General features: G+C 45.9%; 1 protein-coding gene across 7 annotated transcripts in view; it reads right to left on the bottom strand.

Annotated features, from left to right (window-relative positions):
* Positions 1–14,117, bottom strand: part of ZC3H7B (zinc finger CCCH-type containing 7B) — a 50,445-nt gene extending 36,328 nt beyond the window's left edge. For 2 of the 7 annotated variants that reach the window (XM_075286494.1, XM_075286495.1), the window contains exons 1-6: positions 11,177–11,599; positions 3,685–3,748; positions 2,946–2,985; positions 2,165–2,362; positions 962–1,120; positions 801–881 (exon numbers count right to left, since the gene is read on the bottom strand). In XM_075286494.1, the coding sequence (XP_075142595.1) occupies positions 801–881; positions 962–1,120; positions 2,165–2,362; positions 2,946–2,985; positions 3,685–3,748; positions 11,177–11,387 (753 nt within the window). In that variant the 5' untranslated portion in view covers positions 11,388–11,599. Of the gene's footprint in view, positions 1–800; positions 882–961; positions 1,121–2,164; positions 2,363–2,945; positions 2,986–3,684; positions 3,749–11,176; positions 11,601–13,237; positions 13,377–13,973 lie in introns of those variants that run through there. The other 5 variants (XM_075286499.1, XM_075286498.1, XM_075286500.1 and 2 more) reach the window with 5 other exon arrangements.
* Between the last annotated feature and the right edge of the window lie 6,469 nt (positions 14,118–20,586).

Genomic DNA, 20,586 nt, shown 5'->3' with positions numbered 1-20,586 from the left:
ATACGTTTTTGGCTATATAGCTCTCTACTTCATTTACAACTCTACAAACCTTAAAGTGAACCTCCACTTTTGAACAAATCCAGTCCCATTTTGCAGCAGATTTACAAAACATACCATATTCATTTAAGTCTGACCAAGTCCTTAATGTTTTGATAGAGTTGGAGGGGAACAGCAGAAGACAACTACGACCACTAGTACACCTAGCAAACAGAAAAAGGACCCAAAAGTCCCCGAAATCTGAAACAAAGTACGCAACTGGCGCTCCATTCACGTCTATAGAGTTTCCAGGACCACAATCTCCAAAAGCCCCACACAAGTAAATCGACCACTGGTTGGGGAATGAAATGGTGTTTCACTCATACAGAGGACTAGGGAGACTTTCTGCGCCCCGTTTTCCTGACATCCGGGGGGTGCTATCAGTCAGACCTTCAACAATCTGATGCCTATTCACTGGATAAAGGGTAAGTGTCCTGAATGACAGAGTCCTAGAGAAAATCTATACAAATATTTCCAACGATTCCGTACATGGCACATTGGAACCATTTATAGAATAATTATTCATAAATTAGCTTTAACAGAGATTCATCTACTTAAAGTGTCAGCATGATACCTAGTACAAGCTTAATCTAACATAGTATATAGAGCCATCTGCTTCCAGCTCCGCACAGTGTATAGGACGGAGATCAGATGAAGCCCTGACCAACTTACCTGTGCTGGGGTGGATATCATACATGTATCCAGAAACCTAACAAAAATGGCACATTCAGATTTTCTATATGTAACGTTGCTCCACAACATACCTGTGGTCTTTTGTATGCTTTGCGCTGCTTTAGGCCCAGTTTTTGCACAAGCTCCTGGGCAAGCTCTGTTACACTCTCATCCTAAGAATCAAAAAATAGCACCAGGTCAGTATTCTAAGTGACATACAAACCGAAGCCAAATTTTGGTTTTTTTAAGATACCTGTACTAGTGCCAATATCCTATGGCTAATGCAACTATAGGCTTCTTGGTGCTTCCCAAGCCGGTCCAGAGACTTAGCTTTACGGTACAGGGCTCTCAAGTTCTCCTTGTCTAGACTCAGGGCATTCTCACTGTCCTCCAGGGACTTCTCAAAGAGACCCTGAAAAGAGAGGTCACAGAGCAATTGATTTACCATAGCCATGGAAAGTGACAGGTTCACATAAAGTCAAGATCAGTTTGGGCCGTCACATCCAGTCAGGATTTGGTTTTGTTTGTTCCTATAGCAGAGCAGAAAAAAATCCAGCAGAGATGTGAACACGGCCTAACAAAGCCAGAAATCAGAGGTGTTGGACAGGATTAGCAAAAAGGCTTTCTTTTGCAAAATGCCTTTATTAAAATCCCGAACAACCCCTTTAAGACAGCCTATGTCATTACAAACTTAAAGGGAGTCTGTCAGCTACAGAATACCTCCCAAACAGATAAAGGTGGCATGTAGTGACCCCCTTTAGGCTGAGGCCTCAATGCAGAACACAGCTTATTTTGTTTAGATTGGCTATAAAAGGATTAGGAAATATATAGGAAAAACTTAGCGCTAGTTCACACGGAGCAAGAAGGGGCAGATTTTGGCAAGGAATCCACCTCAAAATCTGCCCTCTCACAATAAAGGTCTATGTAGACCGCTAGCGTTCTTTTTTTACGCTAGTGGTTTGCTCCCACTCACAGAAAAAAGAAGCGAGCTGCCCTTTCTTCAGGCGGATTCCGTGGCTGATTCAGCTGTGGACATCCGCCTCGCGACACCTCCCTCCCAACAAGGACCATTCACTTGGGCTTAATCCGGAACATGTGTGCGCAAGTCTTGCGTGTTTGTTTGCTTAATGGCGTATGCAGAGGGATTCCTGAAGTGGTGAGTACACAGCTTCTGAAGATGTAGCATCTTCACCGCCATGTCAGAGACCTGATAAAGTGATGCATATTACCGCAACTGGATTTGACAAGCAGAGACAACGCTACATTACTGGGATGGACACAGTAAAGGTTATACATAGTAAAAGCTAATGGCGCTATACTAACACTTGTCCTGAAACCTCTGGGGATATACACATTTTAATAAGTGTAAAAACAAGAAATGTTTAACGTTACGGACCAGTTTCTTGGGACAACTCTTTACAGCTCAATGATCCACCTTCTCTTGGTTTGTACTCACCATGGAGAAATAGCAACAGGATCGGTTCACATACAGTCTGCACAGCAGCTCTTGGGAAAGGACAAGTTCATCAGATGCCGCATAATCCGCCACATTCAGTCCTTCTGTATACTGGCCCAGAGCGAGCTTTACCTGACCTTCACGGTACAAGTCATTGCCCTCTGTAAATAGGTCCTCCACCAGCTTTTGTAGGAAACGCTTAGAAAAGACAAAACAAAAACCACTTTTTACTATCCGACTAAATCACTATACTTAAAGTGCAAGCTAGGATCACATTTTACAAATACTATCACCTATATCATCCCCAAGTATTTACATCAAACTTTTTTTAAATAACTATAATAGTCTGATATTTTGTGAGCTACGCTGCTGATGTAAATGATAACATTATATATTTCTTAAGGGGTTTATTCCCATTTTATCAACATATTCCTAATCCACATCTGTTCATTTCAATGCTGCCGCTAGACACAGTCGATCACTGTACTTTGGTTACCTTCGGCAGCCCAACTGAAATGAAAGGAGCCAACTGACCTACCACTACTCCATTCACAATGGAGGGCAAAATACCCCCATTATCGATTTATCCCCTCTCTTGTGGTCGCATGGCCATCGCATCCATGTTTTTCTTACTATCAGGCTACCCCGTAGGAAGTAAACAAAATGAGACCAATTTTTATGTGAGCTTATTGAAAAAAATTCCAGTGTTTCAATTCTCTGGTTTTGCTATTACCGTCACTTAAAGACATTTCTGCCATGCTTAGAGTTGAGATGTATTTACCTTGTAGTCATCTTCAGTTCCATGAAATGGTATGGTAGATCTGCAAAAGGTAAAAAAAAACACTTGTAAATGATCTTGAAGCTTGGCCATGATCAGACAGGTAAAGCATTAAAGAGGGTTTCCAGGACTATGATACAGATGTCCTATCCATAGCACAGGTAAAGTCTAACAACCAAGACCATTGACAAACAGCTGTTTGAAGAGCTTGTGGCACTTGGGTGAGCTCCACTTCGTCTCAGGTCAATGACATTATATCCACTGGTTCCATGGCCATGCAGCAGCTCATTCCCATTTAAATGAATAGAGCCAAACTGCAATACCAAGCACAGACACTATATGTTTGGTAAGGCCTGGTTCACATCTGCGTTTGCGCCATTCCATTACCCTCTCCACATAAAAAAATACTGAGAGAAAAGTCCTGCAAGTAGCACTTTTCTCATTGCATTTTTCGTGAGGAACTTGATCGGAAACCACACGGACCCTGTTATAGTCTATGGGGTCCACGGGTTTCCTAAGGTAACAGCTTTTTCGTGTGGATTAGGTTTCCGTTCCCAAGCGAACTTTCCAAACGGAAACCCATGTGCAGAAGTAAACCGGGCCTAAGCAGTGAAGAGATCTCAGCACTTGGCCAAATGAGTCCCGGGTGTCAGACCCACACAGATCAGATATTGATAACCTAACCTAGGAACAAGAAATCAATACCATAGCCCTGGTTAATCCCCTTAAACATAACACTTACTGAATAAACTGCAAGCCCTTTTCAATATCTTCTCTCCTTATTTGTCTCTCCATAGAATATCCTGCTGGCAAAAATAACGAAGGCTTATATTATTGGTTTATCCGCAACACATAACGGGTTAAGAAAAAGCTAGTGTAGAAACCTGGCACAGACCCTGGGATGTGCGGTAGGAAGAACGCTCTGGCTGCGGCTGCTGGTACAGTGGAATTTCAAGGTCTCAGAAACTATGTTAAACTATATCCTATTGCACAGATAAAACCGAAGCAGACAAGATGGCTCCTGAGCGACAGCTCCTTGCAAGCCTCATGATGACCACCATCCTAGTACTGTCAGATTATTTCAGTTACAAAGTCAGTTTGTTTCTTTCATAGCCACGTATGTTCTCACATGTATACTGCTGACATGTATCACAGAAGATCTATTACAACAATGGGGTTGTCCACTCACCAAAAAAAGTGTCTCTGTTTCTGTGGACAAAATGTTGCTGGTAGAGAAAGTTCTTTAGCTGCGGGCTCACTGTATCCGACTAGATCCCTTACCTTGCCACGCATTTGGTTGACTCCTATGGGTGAGAGTTGTTGAAATCCTGTTCATAGAGACGGTAAAGCATCTTTCTTGGGGAGTAGACAACCCTCAATGCTAGTTATGCCAGTTTTCTGGGTCAAACGTTCTAGAAAAGAAGCTATTCAGGCTGAACTGCAGAAAAAGAGGCTGTATTGTGTAATTTGCAAAATGAGAATGTAAACATGGTGGTGGGCTATGTCAAGTACAACCCGCCATCTCTCACCAGCTGACTATACGCACCATTCAGACTTGCATAAGCTCTGTTGCCCCATAATCAAGCAGGTACATTGTGTGGCACCATCCCTAATGGGGACCTTTCACGTCCTCACAAAAGTGCGGTTTTACATACCACTAGAAAGCCGACAGTGCGCTGAATTCAGTGCAGTATCTGCTCTCCCTGTACGTGTCCTGAAGGAAGAGACATCGGTGCTGTTAGTTTCGGCACCAATCTCTCCCCACTGTTAGAAGGGCGTTCCTCATAGCTCAGCATAATCACTGGGCTGTGAGAAACGCCCCTCCCCCCAACAGTACAGTACTCTTCCATAGATCTGTTCTAGGGCGGTTTCACTCACAGCGCAGCGTCATCACAGGGCGGTAAGGAATACCCCCTCTGACAGTACAAGGCTATGTTATAGTACTGTCGGGGAGGGGGTTCCTTACAGCCCAGAGATGACGGTGAGCTATGAGAAAAGTCTTTCTGACAGTGGGGAGAGATTGGTGTGGAAACTAATGGCACAGATCTCCTCCACCTAAGCACACTGTCGGTTTCCTAGTGATATGTAAAACCGCACTTTCATGAGGACATGAAAGGTCCTCTCTAAAGGGGGGGGGGGGGGGTCCCGTTAGGGACAGGTAGTAAAAGGTCCAACTGCCATGTCCCCCCAGTGATCTGGAGGACAGGGGACCGAAAGGCCCCCTATAAGGCCAATTTGTGAATGGAACACCAGTGTGCTTGTATGACAGGTGCTCCATTCACCTCTATGGGGCTGCGGGCGCTGTTAGAGATATTAGTGAATGGAGCATCGGTCACACAAGCACAATGGATTTCCATTCACAGAGGCCTTGGTGGGACTTTCAGACCTGTATCCTCAAGCAATCAGTCCACCAGAGACCGGGCACGTCTCACCTGTCCTGTGGATAGGGATCCAGAATGGGACAACCCCTTTAAGGAGAAACTGACACCAACAAAAAGCAATTGGAATAACCCTTAAAACACATTCTGCAGATGCAGAGGATTTCCACCTGTTTCTGTTTGTCACCCCCCAGGCTGCCCCTACCATGAAGATCAATGAGTCTCAACATTCAGCTACTACAAAGAAAACTCCGACATACTTTGGGTGGAGGAGGGGCATCTGCCAAACAGATCATTTGTATACAGATTGAGGCTCAGGCATCACGGGACGTCCCGCAGCAATAAAGAACGCATCGCAGTACTTCCTGCAGTGTTTTAAAACAGAGAGCTCACAGAGTTTTCTTCCACAGACTTTCTGTTGCAATTATACCAATAGGGAAACGACCGGTGTTTCCATAGGTATAATTGATATGCTGCAATTTCTAAAAACCGCGCCTGTTTTGGAAATAGCAACGTGTTCACATGGCAGTTTTTACTGCAAAGTGGGCATAGGATTCACTAGAATCCCATCCACTTTGCTTGTACTGTAAAATGCCGTAAAATTTTTCCCACAGAATCGCAGCGTTTCCATCCCGTGGGGCCCCGGCCTAAAAGAGGATTTGCCCAGCACACATGAAAGGTATGTCCACTATATCATACTAAGCACAGTCCTGAATTTCCAAGCTAAATACAATAGGTAATAAGTGTCTGACCAGGACAACCTCATGAAATTATAAGAGGGGGACTATAAGCGACCCCACGTGAATAGAAAAGTGGTGCATATAAGCCCGATCACCGCTCCATTCACTTCTTTGGGTCTTCCACATTAGTCCCATGGAAGTGACTGGAGTAGTTGCTAAGCATGCACACAATTACTGTATTTACATGGGGTACTCAGGGACACCCCCCCCCCCCATTCCAACTTACCACTAATAATAAGATAATGGAGCTTTCCAAGCTAATAAGACTTAATTAGAACAGGGCATATTCACACAACTTCTCATGGTTTCATATTGTTGTCTTGGCAACTGTATCACCCCGTGGGCTATATGTGTCTCGCCACGCCAACGTAAGACTGGTGCAGAAGAATTACAGTAACATTTCACAGGCCCGCCTGACATGTAGTGTGGGGAATAAAAGGATTTACATAGAAAACAATTCTGGAGAAACTTTACTTATTGGCAACTTGGCATTGGGCTGTTCCTCTATTACTCCTCCTAAACATTTATACATAACTTTCCAGCTAGGGGATTGTCAGCCAACATACACCGTCAGTATCCAATCGGTGTTGCCCGTGTATGGACCCCTATGACAAAGGAAATGGTAACACCCAGTTGTCAATTTATTCATTAACTTGGATGTCCGGGTCTTTAAAGCGCTGCGGAATATCAAGGTGCTAAACAAGCAAGAATAAATAATATTAATAGAAAAATCAGGGGAATGGCACAATGTAGAGTTATAAGAAAAGTTCCAGAATTGTTAGGGCTAGTTCACACCTAGTTTTTTGGTCCGGATTTTGACGCGGAATCTGCGTCAAAATCCAGATCAAAAAACTGCCTCCCAATGAATTCAATGGCAGCTGGTCATTTCCTTTTTCCGCAAGCAGCATTTTACCGCTCACGGAAAAAAAGAAGCAACTTGCCCTATCTTAACACGGATTCCACAGCATCCATGTCAAGACAATCCCTCCGGACTAGGCCCATTCATTTAGGCCTAAACCAGAGCGGAGAGCTGCAACAGTCGCGGCTAGCCGCAGCAGGCACATTTTGATCTGGATTCTGACGCAGCTTCCCGTGTCAAAATCCAGACCAAAAAACTACATGTGAACTAACCCTTATTTCACCAGGAATAAAATGATTTACTAAAACAGACATGTCAGAAGAGGAGACAGGTTCTCTAAAGAGGACCTTTCATGTCCTTGAGCACGAACTGTTTTATATACCGCTAGAAAGCCTCAGTGCACTGTCGGCTTTCCCATTATGTGCCCTGGAGTAAGAGATATCAGTGCAGTTACCGATATCTCTTCGCTGTCAGAAGGGCATTCCTGGCAGTCTAGCTGGGCTGTGATTAATGCCCCTCCTGACAGTACTTGTCCATAGCCCTGTACTGTCAGAGAGGACACTCCTTACCGTCCAGTGAAGACTCTAAGCTGTAAGGAACACCCTCCAGTACTAGTCTATGGAAGAGTACAGTCGGTGGGGGAGCACTCCTCATAGGTTAGGGTCATCACAGGGTGGTAAGGAACTCCCTCTCTGACAGTACAGGGCTATGGATGAGTACTGCTGGGGGTGGGTCCCTCTCTGACAGTGAAGAGATATCTGTAACGGCACCGATATCTCTCGCCTCAGGTCACATAACAGGAAAGCCAACAGTGTGCTGAATCGGCATTCTAGCGGCATATAAAACTGCATGTGCAGGAGGACATGAAAGGTCCTCTTTAAGGGTACAATCAGAGGACCAAGGTGCAAAACAGGGATGTTTTTCACAATTGTTTTGCAGCTCAGTCTTGCACCCAAGGGACAGCCAATTTCATGAATCCCTCATACATTACAGTCGATGGACCAAAATAGAACATTATCTATATTTTAATGGTCATACGAATAGCCGCCCATTCACCGACATTGAATGTAATACTGCCGTGAGACATCCATTTAAAGGAAAAAAAAAAAAAAATCACGCCACAAGGCCTAAGGCTGCAAAATGATTTGTCATATGAAAAGATGTCACAACACAAATGTAACTATCTCTATAGTGTCACAATACAACACCTTGTGACCATAAAACACCAGTTGCAGAGAATCCAAACCTGTTGGATTTGCAAGTCACGTGATTTTTTTTTTTCCTCTTACCATAGTCGCACAACTATCTTTGTCATGCATCATTTTAGCCTTAGGCAGGGCTCACACTACCGTTGAATTCCAATATGAAGGTGTCCGTTAAAAGAAAAAAGAAAAAATGGACACCTATCATAACAGACATTAACGGACACTAATTGATGTTAATGTGTCTGTTTTTTTAACCGATTCATTTAATGGACACATTAGCATCAGTTTTTGTATATTTTTTTTTTCCAACATAAATGGTCAGTAAATGATGGCTGTTACCCATAGACTTCAATGTTAAAAAATATCGGACGCTTTCCATCTGGCAAGAAACTGTTGTTTCTGTTTTTTAACGGACACAAAAGTGTTGCATGTAGGATTTTTTGTCCGTGAAACAGACTAGTGACAGATTGGATGTATAACGGAAACAAGGTAAAATCCCATTCAAATTAAAGGAAATTTTTGCAGATTTCTTACAGTTCAGCTAGAGTCCATTACTAAAACTTTGTAGCGGATAACACTGACGGTCACCAACAGCAGTGTGAACACTCCCTTAGCATTAAACAATGTACCAGTATTTGCCAGCTGTATACCTCTTTATCTTTGCAATCATACCCACAGGTACAACATCCAGTAATAGGTACCAAGGCTTTGGAGTCAGTAAGCCAAATCACCAACTGCGACTTCATTTTTCCTGACTCCTTACTATAATATTATATAATAATTGTAGATTAAAAATAATCATTTGATTTTGGGATTGGTGACTTTTTCTTCCCCAACTCCAGACACAATTTGTCCAAACTCCACAGCCCTGGTAGGTATGACAGCTAACAACATCTAAACTCATCTACAACTTAAAGTGTACCTCCAGTTACAAACCACATTGCATAAATGAATAGTACTGGTTAATACAGGAAGCTTTGTAATATAGGATATCGAAAAAATAGGTTTTCTTCTCCACTTATCAGGCCAAACTGCTTTCTACATATTAGTCTATGAGGATGGGAGCAGTAGGATGAGGGTACTAGAAAAAGCTGCTGTTGCAATACGCCACTCTGTGCTAGATTTGTTGATAAGAGGCTATCAGTGCACAGAATGAGGCAATAAACCAATTATCTAGCCGGCAGGAGAATCATACTCCACCCCTCCCTTGTCCATAGAGCTCATTGGACAAGGCTGAATACGGAGGTCAATCTTATATAAACAATAGACTGAACACAAGGAGGGGCAGAGAAACAGCTTCTTAAGTGGTGAAGGGAAAAAAAAAAAAAAAAATAGATCTCTTTAATAAGAATACAATTTCTTAAAGCCACCTGTACTATTCATTTATGAAACTTGTTTATAACCAGAGGTGCACTTTAAAAACTAAACAATGTGCAGGTTTTTTTTTTTTTGGTTTTTTTTTAAAGGGAGTCTATCATTAGATCTCAGCATTTTTGAATAAGTACCGTATTTTTCAGACTATAAGACGCACTTTTTTTCCCCAAAATTTTTGGGGAAAAGAAGGGTGCGTCTTATAGTCTGAAGGTGGCGCCTGGCATCCGCTGTAATAGAGAGGCGGAAGCCGGCAAGTGATAGACGCCATTACAGGTGCCGGGGCCTGAGACATCGCTGCGCTCCTCTGCCCTGCATGAAGCCAGCAGCGGCAGGGGCTCCTCCGTCCCCCCTCTGCTGGCTTCATGAAGGGCAGAGGATCGTAGCGATGTCTCAGGCCCCGGCGTCTATCCCTCCCCGGCATCCGCCTCTCTAGTACAGCGGATGCCGGGTCAGTATCCGTGGCCCCTTCTCCCCCGGGGCCGGTCCCCACCGGCCCCGTACCTGTAAAGTTGCAGGCCGGCTCCTGCGCGGCGATAACGCAGGAGCCGACCTGTCCGGGTGACAGCCGGGAGCCTAATGAGGCTCCCAGGCCTGTCACTGCTGTATTAGTATTGCGGCTGGTCTCTACAACCAGCCGCCGTAATACTAATATACAGAATGTCCCATAGACGGCAATACAGTTGTATTGCCGTCTATGGGACTTGCGATCAAGTGACCGCAGGTTCAAGCCCCCGGGGGGGGAATAAAATAGTAAAAAAAAAAAAAAAAAAAAAAAAAAGCTTTAAAAATATGAAATAAATAAAAGTTCTAAATCACCTCCTGTTTTTTTTTTTCAATACAAGGTGATCTAAGCAATAGATATCCCCCAAAATAGTATAACTAAAAAGTACAGCTGGCCCCGCAAAAAAAAAAAAACGCTCTATGCATCCCCGTACAGCTGCAGGGTCACCTGTCAATGTGGCCTTGCAGCTGTTGCAAAACTACAACTCCCATATATTAAATATTTTACCAGTTTTTGCTTCAAAATTTTTTTTCCCTATTTTCCTCCTCTAAAACCTTATAGTCCAGTGCGTCTTATAGTCCGAAAAATACGGTACATGTTGGAATAGCCTTTAGAAAAGCTATTCTAGTCCTACCTTACTTCTTCTGATCCTGTCTGCAGTTTTTGGATAAAATGCTTTTCACTGATATGTAAATTCAGCTCACGGAGCACCGAGGGCATTACCCCTGTGCTCTGACCACTACATCATCATGGCCTGCATTCCGCCAGCTCCTCGTCTCAGGTACGCCCCTTCTTTGAAAATGAATTCTGTTCGCTGTGCTTTCTTCACGAATGAGCAAATGCAGGTGCAGTATGCTCGTATAGTTCTGAGAAGTGCTGAGCATACTCCTTAGAACTACTGAAGCTGCGCAGTACGCGCGTTCGTGATACGAGGAGGCGGAATGCAGGCCATGACGATGCAGTGCTCGGAGCACACTGGTAATGTCCCCGATGCTCAATGAGCTGAATTTGCATAAATCTGTAAAAAGCATTTTATCCAAAAATGGCGGTCAGGAACAGAAGGAGGGTAGGACTAGAATAGCTTTTCTAAAGGCTATTCCAACATGTACTTACTGAAAAATTCTGGGATCTAACAATACATTCCTTTAAAGAAGATTTCTATGTTACATGTCTCACCTCCCCATAAATCAGATGTTGCTTTTGATGCCATCTCAGGTAGTCCCATAACAGGGAAGTCAGGCCTAGCAGGATTTCCAAATGGATGGCTTGTATTTGGATTCACTAACACTCTTCCATAGCTTTCTCTGTTTTTATACAGTGTTGGTAGACCGTCTCCATTTATTAAACTATAATGTTCTTTTATTACTTCTTGATTTTCTACTTTCATCGGCAGGGTTTTTGCAGGGGAAGGCTCTCTGGCAGCCGGAAGTCCCCTTGTAGGAGAAGGATCTTTAGCAGCTGGAAGCCCCTTTGTAGGGGGAAAGTCTTTGGTAGGTGAATGAATCTTTGCCACAATATTGTCCTTTGTAGGTAAGATCACTCTTGCAGGAGGACCACTTTTTTCTTCACAAAGTTTGTCTTTAACTGGAAGCACCTTAGCAGGAGTATCATTCTTGTCCTTTGCAAATGCAGTGACTTTTACAGAGGAAAGATTCTTAGCTGCAGGGGAAGTGTTCCTAGTGGCAGGAATAGCTTTGGCAGTGTGAGCACCCTTAGCAGTTGTGATGCCATTTGCCGCAAGAGCATTCTTATTGGCATGGGTACCCTTTGTGAAGGGAGCAACCTTAGCAGTAGGATTGCTTCTTGTAGGGGGAGCCTCCTTAGCAGCAGGTGTACCATCCTTAGTGGTTGGGGTGCCTTTTTCAGGCTGATGGTCCTCAACAAAGGGGGTGCCTTTTGCAGAAGCTTCCTTAGTGGCAGGTGTGCCTTTAGCAGGAAGAGCATCTTTAAGGACAGCAGTACCCTTTGCAGGTGTAGGGTTGGAAGTAGCGGCGCCCTTTGCAGGTGTAGGGTTGGAAGTAGCGGCGCCCTTTGTAGGTGTAGGGTTGGAAGTAGCGGCGCCCTTTGCAGGTGGAGGGTTGAAAGCAGCGGCGCCCTTTGCAGGTGGAGGGTCGTTAGCAGCGGCGCCCTTTGCAGGTGGAGGGTCGATAGCAGCGGCGCCCTTTGCAGGTGGAGGGTCGATAGCAGCGGCGCCCTTTGCAGGTGGAGGGTCGATAGCAGCGGCGCCCTTTGCAGGGGGAAGGTCGATAGCAGCGGCGCCCTTTGCAGGGGGAGGGTCGATAGCAGCGGCGCCCTTTGCAGGGGGAGGGTCGATAGCAGCGGCGCCCTTTGCAGGGGGAGGGTCGATAGCAGCGGCGCCCTTTGCAGGGGGAGGGTCGATAGCAGCGGCGCCCTTTGCAGGGGGAGGGCTGAAAGCAGTGTTTCCTTTAACAGGTGGAGGGTCGAAAGCAGTGGTGCCGTTTGTAGCCAGAGCCTCCTTAGGAGCAGGTATATCTTTAGCAACAGAGTCCTGAGCAGCAGGAATGCCCTTTGACGGTGGAGGTGCAGGAGTACCCTTGGCAGGGAGAGCATCCACAGGGGAACTTTTTGGAAGGGGAAAACCCTCTTCTAGAATCCCATCTACAGAATCTTTGGGCTCCATTTCATCATCTTCTACCGGAGGCACCATAATCCAGTACCTCAATGGGCAATCATCACAGCTAATAAGGGTTGGGTAGGAATTAGACCCTATCGCCCCTTCTGCCTCAACAAGTATCGTCTGGTAATGCCCTGTATCTGATTTTGTAGAGTCCACAATTCTTACCAGCCCTCGATTCAAGGTTCTAGCCATGACAGCACATATCACCCCATCGGGCATGTCTGCTGGGACAAATACCACAATCACCGTTCTCTTCGGATCCGCATCCTTTCGCAAGCACCATCGGTACGCCCCTTTCTCGATACCTCTACTCATCAGTTCACTTAGTAGCCCAAACACTACTTGCTTGGTGGAGTTGTCTTCAGGCTTTGCAGCATGGGCCCGCTTTTTCTTTGCTCCTTTCTTAGTAGACATTGTTAGAGAGCAGCAGGTAGGGATGTGAATGCTATATATGCTATATACACCTGCCTTGGCTTCAGGGTGTGCAGTCTGAACATACACAAGTCCCAGTCGTCCAGATTCACAAGAGACACCCCAGAAATAAGCAGCTAAGTAGCAGACATGACCCTCACACCCGCCTATCCGGTCTGCAGACTTACTTTCACTTCATGCCATTACTTGCGCCTCCATTGGGTTGTCGAAGCGTAGTCCAGCCTGGCCCAGACCCGACCCATTCACTAACACTCACCGAGGAGCAATTCACTAATAACTACAACAACCTCACCGAGCAAACTCCAAGCGGAAAGTCCGCTGAGCTACCACAGACGGTTCACTCGCTAGAGGCGCGGCGAATGACTCCGACTGTCTCCATTCCAGGCGCCATGTTGGCGTCTCTATACCATAAACCTTAACGTTTAATAGTCTTCAAGAAAATGGCGTCCGAGCGCAGCCTATGAGAGAGCTGAAAAATAAATCCCAAAATCCTCCTCTCTGAGCAGATCGACATCTACCTAGCAACAATGTTTTAACCCTGAATGCTCTATAAGCAAGAACACCGACATGCTGCATGTACAGGGGTCCAGAGTATCGATTTATTGACATCGACACCAGTCACTTTACTAGACAATAAACATGTAACATCTGCCGGGCTGGCCGCTGGAAGGAACGCTTAGAGAGGTTCAATAACCGCCCCATGTGAATAGGCCTGTGCAGAAAATGTGTGCACGGGGTCAGCCGCCCAACAGTAGAGCTGACCGAGCCCGTCATGTGTGACATGTGGAGAGATGTGAGGCAGAGCATGCGACATGACGTACACGACAGGATGTGCTCTGCAGTTCTGCCGGTAACAAACTTCCTGCTGCACTATATAGTTGTCCCCTGCCCCCACTCTCCTACCTTGTCAGCTGTCTAGAGCTAGGCATGGGCTCCTCAGCACCGTCACAGAGGCTCCTGGGGGAAACAGCGTGCTCTACACTCAGGCATATGTTGCTATAGAAGCGGCTTTTCTATACACTCGATTTTGCTACTTTCATTTCCAGGCTTCAGAATGCAAGCTCCTCCCACCGGCTGCTCCAGTGCCTGGGTCCTAGAGGAGAAGGTTAGCGCTGGCACACTGGAGGCTGGCCCACACTGCTATTATATGTGTGCTATATATACATGTGTGTGATATAGATAGATGCCCGCAGGCTACAATATTTTCAGCATACTATGAGGAAAATGTTTGTTTTTGTACCGTGTTAGCCAGTGGGTATGAAATATAAAAAAAAAATAACTTGCAAGTCTTCAGTAGGTGATACCTTTTTTAATGGCTAACACTAGGTTCACACCTGCGTTCAGTGTGGTTTCCGTCTTCTGTATGCCAGAAGACGGAAACCACAGACCGGGTCCGGCTGTGAGCGGCGGTGAGCGTTTTATGCTCTCCGCCGCGAAACCGTTTTTTTAAATCCGGACACAGAGTACTGCATGTCTGACTCTGTGTCCGAATTATAAAACCCGGTTTTGCGGCAGAGAGCATAAAACGCTCACCGCTGCTCACGGCCGGACATCTTTCTCACCCATTCAAATGAATGGGTATGAAAGACTCCTGCTGGTTTCTGTCTCCTGCTCTTTTTTATGCAGGAAACGGAAACCTGAATTACGGAGACCAGGGCACAGATGTGAACGAGCCCTAAGTCATAATGATGACAGAATATAACGTTTCGAAGCTTCCTGGCTTCTTTTTCAGATATATCTAAAAACACTTTCTGCAGGTTGCATATTTATGTATAACTGGACACAGGGATAGGATTTCAGGAGGGAGGGGGGAAGAGGCTTATTATTATATACATATAAAAACAAATAATTCCCAGAAACTCAAAATGAGAATTAATTCACATCGCCACACAATTTAACAACAAAGAATGGACCTTCCCGTGCCAAAACATTTCTGCCAGGAAGATCATAATATCACCAATGACATGGAAATTTTGATTTTAAGAGGGAATTTTAAATCAAGGAAACAGCGACTGATTCATGAATACAAGAGCATGACCCTATTTAACACTCTGGATAATGGAATAAATGCATCACATGGGTTGGTGGACATTTTCACTATGTTTATTTTATTTTGTTCTGTGACTACTCTGTTCCTCTTGATCCTGTTCCTGCTGGGCTTTATAGATGGCCCTTGTTGTTGGTATTGCTGTGTTTTTATACAATGTTGTTATTTGGACCTTAGAGTCAGTTTGTAGCCCTGTGCTTCCTATCCCTTTACACTTTGTTGGGGGTGGGGGCATAGGGTCTTCCTTACCAGGTACACTCGTGGTGCTTGCGGGCCCACTTCTCCCCCCATCTTTTCTTACTCCCTCACTCCTTCCTGTCTGTTGTTGTGCCCCTGGCCCATTTGTCTAGGGGTAGTTAGATTTGTTCTACTCTTGGTTCTTTTTCCCTTTCCTTTCTCCCCCCCCCCCCCCTCATTCTTTACTGCTCTCCTTCCTCTACTCTGTTACTTTTCTCTCTTTTTTTTTTTTTCTTTCCCTCCCCTTTACCCTCTTCAATTCTTCGCCCTCTCCCCTCCCTCCCCCCTCTCCCCCCTTTTTTTTTTTTTTTTTTTTTTTTCCCCTCTGCTCCTAGGGTGTGAGCTGGGAAAGCCCGTCTCCCTCCATGCCTCCGCTTGATCGCCTTTCCTCCATCGCTGTGGGCTCCCTCAATGTGAGAGGCCTTCATAGTCCAGAGAAGCGCTCCGTACTCTTCAATCTGCTCAAAGGTAAGCGCCTTCATGTTGTGTTTTTGCAGGAAACTCACCATTGCTCTACCAAGCCATACAAGTTGACTAATGCTTGGTTTCCTCATGCATATCATAGCTCCTCTCCTGATCCGAAATCCAGAGGGACTAGTATCTTGATTTCTCGCTCCCTGCCTTGGGAACATTTGGAGACTCGCACTGATTCTGAGGGGAGACTTGTTATGGTCAAGGGTCGTATCTCCTCTCAGCTTTTTACTTTTGCCTCTTTGTATTTGCCTAACTCGGGACAGGGTCGTGCCCTTAGTTCTTACTTAGGGCTGTTGGACGGCTTTGTGGAGGGCTTCCTGGTGGCGGGGGGTGATCTTAATCTGGTCCTAGACCCTTCATTGGACTCTTCTGCTGGCGTCTCTTCTCACCCTTACTCGCTCATCAGGAGGATTAAGAGGGACCTTCATTCCCACCAGCTTGTGGACTCCTGGAGGTTACTCCACCCATTGGATAGGGATTACTCCTATTACTCTCCGGTCCATCACCGATATTCTCGTATCGACTACCTCTTTATCCGTCACCAACATCTCCACTCTTTGTTGGCTGCGGAAGTCGATAACATTACTTTCTCCGACCATGCTTTGGTTACTTTGTCTGTTTCCTTGTCCTCTCCTATTCCCTTCCAGCGTCAGTGGAAACTTAACGCATCACTTCTTGATGACGTAACCATCCTGGATGACATTAAGACTCGTTTGGGGGAATACTTTAAGAGGGAGGAATTGTCGGGGATTGCTCCTCCAATGGTGTGGGAGGCTCACAAATGTTTTATCCGGGGTATCCTGTTGCAACATGGTTCCCGCTTAAACAAGGAACGCCGGGCTTGTATTGAATCTCTGCTGCAGCGGATCCGCTCATTGGAACTTCTTCATAAACGCCAAATCACTCCTGATGTTTATTCCCAGCTTGCCAGCGCCCGAGAGGAATTGCGTACGCTCGTCACTGATAGGGTGAAGGGTACTCTAGCTAAATGCAGACGTCATTTTTATGAGTTTGGAAATAAGAGCGGGCGTTCACTAGCTAGGGCCCTTCGGGTTCAGCAGTCCTCCACCTACGTTCCATGCATCAATTCCACCCAGGGTACTCGATTACACATGCCCCTTGATATTGCAGCTGCCTTTCGGGACTACTATGCCTCTTTGTATTCTGTAAACTCTGGCCCTTCTCCTCTCCCTGAAGCGGAGTTCCGAGATCGCATTCGTTCTTATCTCTCCTCCTCTGGTCTCCCGTCGTTGTCTCTAGAGGAATTGACGGCCTTGGAATCTCCTATTGTTGAAGAGGAAATTTCTTTAGCTATCTCCAGTATGGCAACGGGTAAGGCCCCAGGCCCAGACGGCCTTACCTTGGTATACTATAAGAAACTTGGCCCTGAACTCCGCCCCAGACTGTTGAAAGTTTTCAATTCTCTCACCGATGGCTCGGCCCTTTGTCGTGACTCCCTGTGTGCTCACATAGCGGTTATCCCCAAACCCGGAAAGGACCCTCTTCTGTGCTCTAACTACCGCCCCATTTCGCTAATCAATGTTGACCTAAAAATTTTAGCCAAGATCCTTGCGACGCGTTTATCGCCCTTGTTAGGAAATATTGTTCACGCGGATCAAGCTGGATTTTTACCCGGCCGTGAGGCTCGAGATAATACTACCAAAGCTATCAACCTCATGTATGGGGCTAAACAATCGGGCTCTCCTCTCATGCTTCTTTCAACTGACGCTGAGAAAGCCTTCGACAGGGTCAACTGGCGGTTCATGGAAGAGACCCTGTTACATATTGGCCTTGGAAATCGCATGATGAGTTGGATCATGGCTCTATACTCTCTCCCTACAGCGATGGTTAGGGTGAACGGTTTATTGTCCCAGTCCTTCCCTATCCGAAATGGCACTAGGCAAGGATGCCCCCTCTCGCCTCTCATTTTCGTCCTGACTCTTGAACCCTTCCTCCGCCAGGTTCGAGCCGACCCGAACATCTCAGGCGCTGCTCATTCTTCCTGTTTATACAAAGTGGCGGCTTATGCAGACGACTTGCTATTTTTTCTTTCCTCCCCTCATGTTTCTCTTCCAGCTCTGATGTCTGCCTTTCAGGTTTACTCGACCCTTTCGAATTTTAAAATCAACTTTTCGAAATCAGAAGCCCTTAATGTGACCCTTTCCTCCTCGGCGGCCACCTCCTTGAGTCAATCTTTCCCTTTTCATTGGGCCCCCACTTCTCTCAAATATTTGGGGGTTTATCTTACTCCGGACCCGAAAGATCTCTTTCGTTGCAACTTCCCCACACTTCTGGCGTCTATCAGGGCTGATTGTACTCGATGGTCCGCTGGAGCCTTTACTTGGTTCGGGAGATGCGCGATTTTTAAAATGAACATTCTCCCTCGTCTTCTCTACTTGATGCAGGCGCTTCCCATTCACATCCCTCTGTCTTTTCTTAGATCCCTCACTTCCGTCCAACTGAAGTTCATCTGGTCGGGCAGACCCGCCCGAGTGAGCAAGGCTTTTCTCTTTCGTCCCAAGAGTTGCGGTGGTTTATCGCTTCCGGACCTGAAGTCCTATTACTTGGCTACCCACCTGACTCGTGTCGTGGACTGGTGTAGGCATGCTGTTTCTAAACCTTGGGTCTACATCGAACAGGCATTCTCTCCGATCCCTTTGCAGGTTGCCCCATGGTTGGACTCCTCCTCATTGTCATCTCTCTTTTCTCACCCTACCCTTGGTCCCACGCTTCGGATTTGCTCCAGGGGCCTTGTTCGCTCCACTCTCCTCCCTAAGGATTCCGCTCTTTTCCCAGTGCTGGGCAATCCTGCCTTTCCACCTGGAATGTTTGACCGAGTTTTTCGTAATTGGCGCCGTCATGGGATTTTCCGTGCCTGTCACTTCCAGGACGCTGGGGGATGGACTACACTTCTGAATTCCCAGGCCCCTCCTGAGCTGCCCCCTTTGGACGCTTGGCGGGGGATGCAACTTCGTCACTTTTTACATTCTCTCCCTGCTCCTGCAGAGTTCCGCGTCGAACCTACCCCCTTGGAGAAGATTTTTGTTGGTGCTGGCCCCCTTCGCCACTCCCTCTCGCTCACTTACCGGATCCTGGTTGAACCTCCGGAGGACTTTGTTCCGCCGTTCTTGTTGAAATGGGAATCTGACTTATCCCTTTCCCTCTCTCAGGAACAGCGTAGGCGCATTTTTCGCCTTTCTCATACTGCTTCCATCAGCTCTCGCCACCAGGAGGCCAGCTACAAAATCTTGTCCCGATGGTATAGGGTTCCTACGAGACTCCATGCTATGTTTCCTCAGGTCTCCCCATTATGTTGGCGCTGTGGCGACGAGGAAGGCACGCTGCTACACATTTTTTGGTCCTGTCCTGCCCTTTCGTCCTTCTGGGAGGGGGTCAAGCGGATAACCCTCCAGCTTACTGAAACTTCTCACCATTTAGGCCCTGCCCTGTTCCTCCTTAATCATTGTGAGTCTTCTGTAAAGGTCTTTAAGCGTTCCCTACTTAGATTCCTGATCCTCGCTGCCCGGGCTTGTATCCCCCTTTTTTGGAAACGAGTGGATCCTCCTCCTCTCTCCCTCTGGATTTCGAAGGTCAACGAGATAATGCGCATGGAAAATCTCACGTCTTTCCTGCATGGCACGACTGAGGCGTACATCAAAACCTGGTTCTGCTGGTTCAGGTTTCAACAGTCTGCAGAGTACCGGACGCTCCTGGGCTCTGACCCCTCCTCTGATTGATACTCTTGTTGTTCGTCTCAGGTATTTGACCAGTGGTTGCTCCCGAGCCCTTCCCAACTGGCTGTGGTATGGATGACCTGGCGAGCGCTCTCACTGGTTTCCTGACTGCTCACACTCACCCCTACCTACCCTTTCACCCCCCACATTTAGTCCTCTCCCCCACTCATCTGTCCCACTAACCCCTCCCTCCCCCCCCCTTTTTTTTTCCTTTTTCTTTTTTTTCTATGTTGCTTTCTTTGTCTTTAAATTTTTTTTTTATTTTTTTTATTTTTTTATTTTTTTTTTTTATTTTATTCTTCTGATTGTATTTTGTGTTGCACTGTGTGCTTTTTCTGTTCGCAGGGCGGGTGTTCGCCTTGTAACTTGTAATTGTTTTTTCTTTTCTTATTGTTTAAAAAAATTTTCAATAAAAATTTGAGTTATAAAAAAATAAATGCATCACATGGGTTCATGTCATTCTATACAAATCACTGAACAAAGACAGCCATAAAGATAAAGAACCTGGGAACTGTGAATTGTTTATTTGTTTTTATATGTATATAGTAATAACCCTCTTCCCCCCCCCCCTCCTGAAATCCTATCCCTATGTGTCCTATCCCTATGTGTTCAGTTGTACATAAATATGCAGCCTTCAGAAAGTGTTTTTAGATATATCTGAAGAAGAAGCCAGGAAGCCTCGAAACATTATATTCTGTCATCATTATGAGTTAGCCATTAAAACAGGGGTCGCCTACTGAAGACTTGCAAGTTTTTTGGGTTTTTTTTATACAGCATACTATGATCATTTCTGGATCATTGTAACGTGAAACTGGACTGCGTACACCACACTTGGCTGGAGGTTCCCACAGATCATCATGGTTATTTCACTGGTAGACCGATGTAATAGTGAGGTACATGCACTGACTGGCTAACTAGTAGCGCCTCTCTACGGTATAGGGCAGTATTACATGGCCTATACTTCTTACCTGTGTACGGTCAGTTGCAGATGACTGTGCTACAACCAGCCTGCCGTGAATTAAAA

Source organism: Leptodactylus fuscus, chromosome 9, assembly GCF_031893055.1.
Source record: "Leptodactylus fuscus isolate aLepFus1 chromosome 9, aLepFus1.hap2, whole genome shotgun sequence".
Classification (NCBI taxonomy): domain Eukaryota; kingdom Metazoa; phylum Chordata; class Amphibia; order Anura; family Leptodactylidae; genus Leptodactylus; species Leptodactylus fuscus.
The sequence above is the reverse complement of the archived record's forward strand: the minus strand, read 5'-3'. Positions and strand labels throughout refer to the sequence as shown.